This window comes from Boleophthalmus pectinirostris, unplaced genomic scaffold (assembly GCF_026225935.1).
Source record: "Boleophthalmus pectinirostris isolate CB_2022bp ecotype Guang Dong unplaced genomic scaffold, ASM2622593v1 HiC_scaffold_23, whole genome shotgun sequence".
NCBI classification, from domain to species: Eukaryota; Metazoa; Chordata; class Actinopteri; order Gobiiformes; family Gobiidae; genus Boleophthalmus; species Boleophthalmus pectinirostris.
Genome location: NW_026571207.1, coordinates 22,353,083 through 22,364,098, shown reverse-complemented (window position 1 = coordinate 22,364,098; position 11,016 = coordinate 22,353,083). Strand labels below are relative to the sequence as shown.

Here is an 11,016-nt window from a genome sequence, read left to right as displayed (position 1 = left end):
GTTAACTGAATGGTTAAGTACATGTGTAAATGAACAACTGCTGAGCACGCGATTAGACATAAATAAAGCTTAAAAAAAAAAAAAAAAACTCAATTCAAGTATTTTACAAAGAAACAAATGTCCTATAAACATGCACAAACAGTCACATTTAGCATGTGCCAGGAAAGTCAGACAGAAGAATGTCTATATTTCCCATCAAAGAGGCTTTTAGGTCCTTGGAGATGTTGTCAGACATTTTCAGCTGAGTGAGTTAGACTACATGAGTTTTATTTGTCTAGCCGCTCTTAAACAGACCACAGTCTGGGATAGGCCACAGCCGCTGAACAAGAACGAAACACACACTTCCTCTTTCCACGTCTGCGCTATGCTCCCCGGACAGCCTGTCTCTCTACGGCTTTCACTCTTTGGCCTGTGATATCACGGAGCCACGGATGTGATGTCACTTCCTGTTTGGTTTTCAGTCACACTACACAGAAGTACAGGAGCTGCAGCTTGATGACAGCTGTGAGTGGAACTGGAAACATGCAAAGAAATCGGGTCAAAGGTCAACAATATCTGACTGCAAACAATAGCCAAGATCCTCAGCTGCTTTTTAAAGCTTCATCACCTTTAGAAACACTTTTCTTCGTAACTTGACACGTTGCTCACGCAGGGCTTGTTTTGTTGGTCCACAGCACAGACAGTGCTGTCTCCAAATTTCTCCAATACAATGAGCACACTGAGTTCTGGTGGTATTTTTTGCATAACAGTTGCCTGGACAATTCGGTGAGCCTATTTACTGTACATTTATAAATAGGACACACATTTACCCTGTCAAAATGAGCAACAGAGAGAAACCTCCGACTCCTTTTCCTCCTCATGCGTCGGAGTTGAGAGTGTGCAGCTGACAGACAGGCAGCGCAGTGACACCAGCCCTGGTAATAGAAGGCAATTATAAGCCCTGGCGAGAGATGTGGCAATGGGGAAAACTTTTATACAGACCCCCTCCTGGGGCTCTGACATGCAGACACACTCAAATTAATTGCTACAAAACATCAGACGAGCTTGACGCACACATGCACATAGTCAAACTCCTGGAAAGGAGAAGAATGAAACAATGCACATGCAACGCTGTATTGATGCTGGTGAGGAGGACAAAGACGAAAGAGCAGCAGCAAAGAAGAAGCTGCAAAAAACAAGTAGATCCCTTTCAACAAATCATGTTTTCATCTAAATAAAGAAGCCAAAGACAATAGACTTGGGTACCTTGGAGACCAAGAGGACTATTTCACCATGGCAACCAGCATGGTGTGTGACAATACCGCAGTGTGCGAGTTTGAACTGCCGAAGCTGTCTGGGAATGCACAGATAGATGGGGGAGAGCGAAGAGTAGGACCCGCTCGTAATGAGAACACACACTGTCACCATGCCTGCACCACAAAATGGAAGTTCATGACTTTCCAACTCCCAGTGTTTTCTTTCTTCAAGTCAATAAAAAGAGCAATGCAGTCACTAAAACTAAATGATGACACTTAGATGTTTTTGTTTCCAGTTGTGCATAACCAAATTTTCTCAAACACATTTCCATGTTGCTATGGAGTCTTTTCAGGTGTCAGCAGAAAGCAGCGCAGCGTGTCTTTGTTGGACATTTATTTAAACAGTGCTGCAGGTTTTGTGCAGAGGACATGTCAGGCTGCTCTGGGCATGTGATATTGGCACACTTGTGGGTTCATGCACATCAGCGTTTGGACCAGCGCACTACAATATAGTTAGACACAACAGGCTTGCATCCTACAGAGCAGTACATAAAGACAGATTATGTGACTGATGCATCTGAATTTATTGAGCTCACCAAGTTTATTTTAACTGTCCATAAAGTGTTTGAAGGCAAGCCTCATTTTGCTGACTCCATTCGAACGCTAGTCTCAGTGCCATCATCTTCCCTGTCAGCATCACCCATTGCCTATCAACACGCACCGTCCTCCGAGTGTCTTTATTTTTATTTGCCCTGCGCTTTATAGAAATTCATTACAGCGTCTGCCGCCAGCGTAGGCAGAAAAGTCTCCCCCGGCTCAGCTGAACTCTCACCCTCCTCTAATGTAAACAGCGCTCAATAGTCACGTTCCTCCCATTAAGGTAAATGGCTGCATTATGTATGAATCCTGTCTCCTTAATCTAGTCCTTGGCATTAACCCGCAAACCCTGTCCTTTCCATGTTTCTCTTGGGAGGGAAAAACACTCCTCTGACAGTTTTCATTTGTAACAGATGATCTAAAATTAAGCCATTATTGCAAATTAGATTTTCTCTAATTACTTTTCACTCTAAATAGCCGGCGCAGAGCTGCAACGTTTTATTGAATCAAAAGCCAAACCACAGAATAACACAAAGTTACATCCCACTGGAACTGCTTCTGATACAATTGTCCCAAAAGCTAAACATTTCTGACAGATATTAATTTTGGTCCCTTTCTCTCTATTTTTCACTTGTTTTATCTAGTATTTGAGTGCTGTTGTTTGTCATCTTGTCTATCTTGCCTGTCACTGTGTCATGGCAGCTGTTGATGTCTAATTGTAAAAGCTGGCAGTGTATTCTGATGGAGACCTATCTCTTCAGGCTGTAGGCTATCCTGCGCCGAAGCTCTCCAGCTGGGACAGGGGGTGAGAGAGGAGGGGTGGGGGGCTTACCTGAATCAACCTGTCGTACCTGCCCTGGGGCGGCACCTGTCAAACACGCCGGCGACAGTCTCGTTCTCTTCACTCTTCCATCACTGCCTCTTTTTAACCATTTATCTGCTGTTTTTGAAGTTGCGCTCAGGCTGCAACACAACAAAACAAATAAGTCTCACCTGAAATAAAGTGTCATTCTCACTTTATTGGGAAGATCTCTGGCCATTGGACCCAAGGAATCTATCAAAACAACATCTTCAACTTTTATTATTTTGTATGTGAGTTTTGGACAGCTGATTTTGAGAGACAGGTGACATCTCATTCAGTCACTTTTTGAATGCAACTTTTTAGGGTTGCACAGAAAATAATCTCATTTTGCTGCATTTTATGTCAGATGTCCTTCCTGATCCAAATATGGGAGTTTTTAAGATTCAGAATATTTGAGAATGATTCTTTTATCTAAAATGTTTTTGCTGTCCTCAAGTAACTAAACGTTTCTACAATGTAATAAGATTTATAGAGCAAAAAGGCAAAAAATACTGTGATAAAAAATGTATAACTCTATAGAATAGTGAAGAATATGATGAAATAATAACTTCCAAAAACAAACAAAAACCAAAACAATTTGCTGCTCTTGCATAAGCAATAAAGACTTTTAAAAATCCGAAGACTGCGGAGGAAATAGTTGTGTCTGAACTTGACAGTCACACCCAGAACGTGTTTGCTAAAGTCAACAAACCAGTGGCTGCAGCTCTGTCTGGACGCAGGCTCATGTCTCTGACTCCCTAAGCTCTCTTCTGCTCCTGTCTTACTCCTGCTTCACATCAAGATGTCAGCACATGTGAAAGTGAGTTCACTCAAAATTAATAAACCATAATCTGTTTAATAATACAACTACATTGCCCTACACAATAAAACAGCTGTAGAACAGCAAATAGTATTCTGCACTGTAGTTTTGCCAGTACTTTACTACTTACTACTAGTTGTTAGAGAAATTCCATTTCCATGCTCTACTGGAAGCTCTTACTGCCAGCTCAGTCCTTGTGATCTTGGCCTATGTAATCAGAGGTATAATACGCCCTACAATGGAAACATAGCCATACTGGACAACACTATCATAATGCCTTGAGGATCCATGTCCCTGGGTCCTGGATCCTGTACCAGTGTTAAATAAACTTCTTCTGCGTAAGAACTCCAGCGTCATGGCTCTTCTCACCTCTCGGGATACTGCAGTTTATTCTACACTAACACTTAACACTGCTACTTCAAATAACACTGCCTTCTTCCACAACAGTATTGTGCACTACTGTAACAGTAAAAAAATCTATTGATTTTATTGAACTGCTTTGGTTTTGTACTCCTTTTTCATGATAGAGTTCTGGTTTACTCTTATTGACCAGGTCGTGTATGTTTTCCTCAGAACTATTACTGACATTTTAATTCCTAGCAAAAAAAAAAAAAAGAGCTCACAAAATTGATTACTAAACAGATGTGTTAAGGAGGCAGTGATCTGACCTATTACTCCACATCTGCCCTCCTACACACATGGCACCACCACAGAGCTGTTTGTGACAACCTTTAAATGTTATTGGTGCTGTGGCTGTGAAAGTGTGGTACGGGGAAGCCCCTTTTCTCTGAGCTGCATCAGTGACTCATTGGGAGCACAAAGTTCAAGGGTCATCTCCTCTTGACTAAAGCATCAAACAAAGCAGCCGCAGGCTCCTGCAGTGAGTCAGGGGGCTGCAGGCCATAGCCAGGTCAGTCAGGGTGCCTGTTTTTAGTACACATATGGTAATTGTTTCCTTGTCACCTGCACCACCTTTAGAGAGCAGATAAGCAGATATGCAATATCCTTTTTATGATGATACAACAACCCTGCTCCAAAGAAAAGAGTTTTTTTTTAGTAAATCACTTTGTGTCAGTCAGCTCTCACACTCAACAAAATTATAGTGAAATTCAACTGTACACCTCAGAGCCACATTCCTCTGCAGCATTCCACAGCAAAGAAAGGCCTGTAGCTTCCACAGCTTCACTGTCATCAGATTACATCAAGGCAGATTGTGATAACAGGAGTATAGACAGTACTGAAAGCTGTACTAAAGTAATACAAACAAGTTTGTAAAAATAAAGCTGATTTCTTTACAGTGGTCTCCTTGAAACAAATCCTACACAACAAGGGGTTTCTTTGACCTTGCTGTATAGAAACTGTCATTGTTTGTCAGTATCAATGCCTAATTTGTATTCTTTACATTGATGGTTTTCCTCAAATATACCATCCTGTCTGATCTTAAGCCGCCTCATATTTTCCCACACACATTTGGCTGTTCCAAAGGTCAACCTGAACCCCGCTGCTGCCTTCAAAATGGCATTTATCAAAACACGTCCCATCCCCAACCCATCATGTTTAGTGCAGCTCTTTCCATCAATTTTGCACTACAGTACGAGTTAGTATTCAAGTCAAAACAATTCACAACAAATATATGGCATAGTATGGGAAAGCATTACTTCACTTTGGCATGTGTCCTAATCTCCATGACGATGCAAATGTGCCATGTTAGAAGTATCCTGGCTATGGTCATTTTAAACAACAAGCTATTGTGTCTTATTGTAATATTTTGCATTTTTCTATTTGCATTTTTCCTGCTTGTTTCTCCTCCCGTTTATTTATTATTTTTTGCATTTCCACTTCCTCCATTCCACACTGGGGCAAGATTAAACTTTAACATAGCTCATGCAGGGTGTGTTTGAGTGAATGACAGGGGTGTGGTGTAGCCTGAACAGGAGAGAGGCTTCCTGCTGGCTGCTTTAAGGCTTCAGAGTTTCATCACTGCGGCAGGACGTGTGGGCAGCACCAGGAACTCTGAGCTAAAAGAAAAGGCTAACTCAAACAACAACATACATGTGCCATCATCATAACAGCCTCACCTCTGCACCAGCCCCTCCTTCCTCTGTCATCTGTTTATCATCTTTATTACTTTATTACTTTTCACACACTTTTCTATAACTCGATTTTATTACACTGTCATCAGATCTCTGAGTTCTCTCATCTGCACTTTTACCTCTTTCTCTCCCACTGATTATCACAGCCATGATATCAATATGTGGCTTTATTGCATAGTCAGTAACTTGCATTTGCATGCATGTGTTTGTTTGTGTAAAATAATTATTATTAGGCTATTATTATTCTTAATGCCAGTCTAATATGGACTATAGCCTTCTATATTATTGATTGCGCCATGCACTAGAGGTAATAACACTGATAGCAAATGCCCTAAAGCCCCATAAACGGCAGATCTACTCTGTGTGAAGTAAGTGTCTTACCTGACTTTGCCTCCGTGAACAAGGACCCCACATGCACCTCTGCGGCCGCTTCAGTGTCCTGCCCACAATGTTTGCCAATGAGCGTGCATATAGATCCAGTCAGCAACTAGGGGAACACATTGATTTGCTGTCAGCATCTAGCGAGCGGTGCAGTCGCCAGGCGATGCTCTAGCAGCCGGGGGGAACATCGGTATCCCGCAGGCGTGCTGGCAGCTGTGCGCAGCGTTGTTAATGTGGCCCATTAGGCCTCTGAGTGGCACAGAGATTCCCTCAATATCGAGTCGGGGACACCCCTCAATTAGACGGATTGGCCCGCACCTCGTCAGCATCCGCTGCGATCCGCACTCATTCATCAATGCCACTGTGTAAAGTAAACCACAAGTTTATTTAGAGCAACTTTGTAAGAGCATATGCTTTCCCCTTACGCTTAAAACATAACTTATAAGTTACACAACACAATAGGTTTGTTACAATTCAGCAATGACATGCATATGTGCTGTGCACATAACGGGAGTCTTTCCTTTAGCCTAAATATTGAGATACAAAGTTTGAAAACGTTCGAAGTTCATGTAGCCTACTACTACAAAGTCTACGTGTCAGTTTAGCCGTAGCCTATGTCTTATGTTTTTAACAGGGCAACAGTGCGCTCTTTAGTTATTGTAGGCTGGACATGATTTGCACTCCGGTCTCTCATTCACTGCCAAAGAGCGATCAGTGCTGCTTCAGGAAGTCCCAAATAAGGGCAGGGAAATGGAAACCCACCGGAATAGATCCTTATGTAGTCACGACCTTATAAGGCACGACGGAGCCGGGCTTTCCGGCAGCAGCGCAGCCTGCTGCACAGATGGGAAATCCAAATCTAATCTACAAGGCGAAGGCTAGCGAACAAGAATTACGCTGCTGTCTGGCGGAGCTGTTCTACAATGAAAACACATTGATTCGGAGCGAAAGAAGCGCGACGTTGTCTTCGCAATTTATGGTGAGAGCTTAATATAAAGTCGCTCCTCTTTGCTTTTCCCCGAGGCCAGCGTCATGTGTCCTCCACTGCATTGCCTAAATATGGGCTTCCTCCTCTCCAAATATGGACATCTACGTCACGGCAAGAGGGTATAAGAGGCGCAGGGAACCTCTCGGCTCAGAGACAGCCCTCAGAGCTCACTAGCGCAACTGTTAGAGCAGACTAGATTGACAAACACATAGACTCCCAAACACAACAAAAGTCAAACGCCCTAAAAACAACATCTATCCAAGAAGGTCAGCACCTGACTGGAAAAGTAATTTCACACTCAAAACAAATCAAGATTAATCAGATGATTAATTTTGACGAGTTTTAGGGAATGTGCATAAAGGACAGTTGTGATTTTTTCTGCAAAGACAAGTGGATTTTTATTCATCTGTGAAACCAGCCGGACAGCTGGCGAAGAGTTGTGGAGCAAGCAGCCCTCAGCATCCTCCTGGTGTGAACAGAAGTGTGTGGACTGAGATTCCTCCTGCACCTGTGAGCCAGTCTGCAGCTCCAGCACCAGAGCATGGCTGCAGCCAAGACGGAGATGATCCTCCCAGCCCTGCAGATCTCGGAGCCCCTCAGCTTCCCTCACTCCCCCATGGATAACTACCCCAAGCTGGAGGAAGTGATGATGCTCAGCTCTGCAGGGACACCCTTCCTCACCGCCTCCGCACCCGAGGGTGCAGGCTTTGGATCCGGCGAGCCCGGAGAGCAGTATGACCACCTTACTGGAGGTAAGAAATATTCATTTGTGATGCATGTTCATTCTCCAGTTCAGCAAGAACTAATACAACATTTTAATCAGATTATCAAATAATGGAACATTTTGTAAAATAATGCAGTTTCATCTTAAATGATATAGCTTAATAATAAAATGTATACATAAAAAAAGATAAAAGAGATAAAAAGAGATTTTTTTAAAAAGTACACTTTTTGCTGATTCGATATTAAAACATTGAACATGAAGGTAATGCATTGGCAGCTTCTATCCCAGTGGACTTGTGGAAGACTCCAGCACTGCTCAGTCACCACATGCCTCTAGACACTCCTATAGCTCAATTCAAATTACATTCCTAAAACCAGCTGAACTGCAGTTTCAGTAATCAATCGCCTTAGGCTCAGAAATGGGCTTCAGAATGTGAGTGTTGTGTGCGTGAGAAATGAGAGACAGATTGAGAGAAGGGTTGATATGAGTATGAAAGGGCTTTGCTGGCTCCTGAGCTCCTATCATTTCAGAGTTAGAGGTAAAAAGTTATGTGATGAAAATGCTATGAACTTTTTTATGTTGACAGTTTGATTCATGTGTCTTGTATTTATTTGTGCCCACAGACACATTACCAGATCTCCCCTTCAACTGTGACAAATCAGAACAGACTTACTCCACCCAGAGGCTGCCGCCCATCTCGTACACGGGGCGCTTCACACTGGAGCCCGCCACCTCCTGCAGTAACAGCTTGTGGGCCGAGCCCATCCTGGGCCTCTTCACTGGGCTCATGAGCAGTGTTCAGTCCAACTCCAGTTCTTCCTCCAGCAGCTCTCAGACCTCCTCTTCCTCCTCCACTGTCTCTGCTCCAGTCTCCTCCTCCACCTCCACCTCCCCCTCGTCCTCTGCGGCCAGCCTCAGCGCCTCCATACACCACAGCGAGCCCAACCTCATCTACACCGCCGCCCCTGCCTACTCAAGCCCCAACTCAGACATCTTCCCTGACCAGGGCCAGGGCTTTAGCTCAGGGGGAACAGTACAGTACCCTCCCCCTGCGTATCCTAACAGTAAAACCTGTCCCAGCAGCTTCCCAGTGCCCATGATCCCTGACTACCTTTTCCCTCAGCAGCAGGGGGAGATCAGCTTGGTCCCCCCAGACCAGAAGCCCTTCCAGAGCCAGCCCAGCCAGCCCTCGCTGACACCCCTGTCCACCATCAAAGCCTTTGCCACACAGACTGGTTCTCAGGACTTAAAAAGTGTGTACCAGTCCCAGCTCATCAAGCCTAGCCGCATGCGCAAGTACCCCACGCGGCCCAGTAAGACCCCTCCACACGAGCGACCGTACGCATGTCCCGTGGAGACATGTGACCGGCGCTTCTCTCGCTCAGATGAACTGACACGACACATCCGCATCCACACGGGACAGAAGCCCTTCCAGTGCCGCATCTGCATGCGCAACTTCAGCCGTAGCGACCACTTGACCACGCACATACGTACACACACAGGAGAGAAGCCCTTCGCCTGTGAGATCTGTGGCCGGAAGTTTGCCCGCAGTGACGAAAGGAAAAGGCACACAAAGATCCACCTGCGGCAGAAGGACAAGAAGGCAGAAAAGGCAGGAGCTGTAGTAACAGCAACCCCAGTATCGGCAGCTTCCCCTGCCTCCAGCTACCCATCCCCGATCACCTCATACCCTTCGCCAGTGTCCTCATACCCCTCCCCTGTTACCTCCTGCTACTCCTCTCCTGTGCACTCCTACCCCTCGCCCTCAGTGGCCACGACCTACCCCACAGTCTCCATGTCCAACACATTTCAGTCGCAGGTAGCCTCGTCTTTCCCCACATCAGTAGCCTCAAACATCTACAGCTCCCCTGTGCCCACCCCTCTGTCAGACATGCAGACCACACTTTCCCCTCGGACAATTGAAATATGCTAAAACTGTTCTTACAAACTCTTTTTCAAGTCTTTGAATCCAGCATTGATAAGACTTTGTTTAGCCTCCAAAAGCACTTGTGTGTATGCGCCCTGTACAGTGTTAGGTGAATCGCAGATTTACATGTAAGACGTGTCAAGGACTGGGCACAGACAATATGAAATGAAATGGGACTTTTTTCCACCTCCGAAAAGCAAATGCAGCACTTCACATGCAGAAGGGGCTGAACAAACAGGAGTTGAAGCCAGCACTGACGAATCTTTTCGGTACAAATCACAGACTCAGACAATGCCAGCAGTGGCCGTGCTCGATGCCTGCGCAGGCACAAGAGACACTGAATCATATACATAAGCTACAGTATATGTATATTGTACATGTGCCATGTTTTGTTTCATCATTCTTTGGTACCATTGATGTGAAATTATTGGCATATTTGCATTGTATTATTTGAAGTGACAGGGCCATATTTTCTACATTCTTTCTCTATTATATAGTGATGCTGTGATAACGTTTTGTTTGATAAAAGCACTTAGTATTTAAGCATGAGTAAGAGTGATGTTACTTTCTGTTGTAAATATCATCCACTGGTACTACCACATGTAACATATCGCCTGGGTAAATGGAAATAGAGAAAAGAAAAACCTTTTCAAAAACAAATGCTCCCGTTATTTGGTGCCTTTGTGAAGCCTTGCTGTTGTAACGCGGCTGTACACGAGAGAAGATGCTCGGCATCTGGCCTTAAGGGTTAAGGGAATATTTTTGTTACAGAATGTAGTCGTACTCAGAGGGAGAGAAGGGAAGAGCGCTGAGGGCACCGCTTCATTTCATTTGAATGTAAGCAAAAAAGGACAAAAGTTCTAAAATATATTTTTGTAAAACCTAAGTGTAAATATCCATATCTTCAAGAGCTGGAATGTTGAAGTTACCTACTGAGTAGGCATGGGATTTTTGTATGTTATTAACATGCAGTTCATTATTTTGTTGTTATCTTTATTTTGTATTTGTGTTTGTTAAAACAAGTGACTGTTTCTGGCTTCTAAACACATTGAATGCGCTTAACTGCCAATGGGATATTTGGTGTACAAGATATCCTCCCAGAAATGAAATATAAATAAAAATATGAATATATGTACATTTGTTTTCATACTTGTGTGTGTGTTTCTAGTTATCCATGCCATCTTATACACATGTAGATTTACACATCCCTACATCATGTGAGCACAGTTTCAGACATATTCCCATCATCTCATTCTCTGTTCATAACAGGAATAACGCATGACTCCCATGCCTATAACAGTGTGATGACAGAAGCTTATCTCCTCCAACAGGCTCTTGAAGATAGCACACTAATCAGATTCTTCATTTCATTTAAGATCCCAGATACCTATTGGCCCTTGATTCCTTTTT

The 11,016-nt window shown here is 43.9% G+C and overlaps 1 protein-coding gene across 1 annotated transcript; it reads left to right on the top strand.

The window, feature by feature from the left end:
- Positions 1–7,095: 7,095 nt before the first annotated feature.
- Positions 7,096–10,741, top strand: egr1 (early growth response 1). Its single transcript, XM_020921961.2, has 2 exons — positions 7,096–7,707; positions 8,303–10,741. Exons 1-2 carry the CDS (start codon positions 7,497–7,499, stop codon positions 9,610–9,612), a joined length of 1,521 nt encoding a protein of 506 aa, XP_020777620.1. The 5' UTR covers positions 7,096–7,496; the 3' UTR covers positions 9,613–10,741.
- Positions 10,742–11,016: the final 275 nt, after the last annotated feature.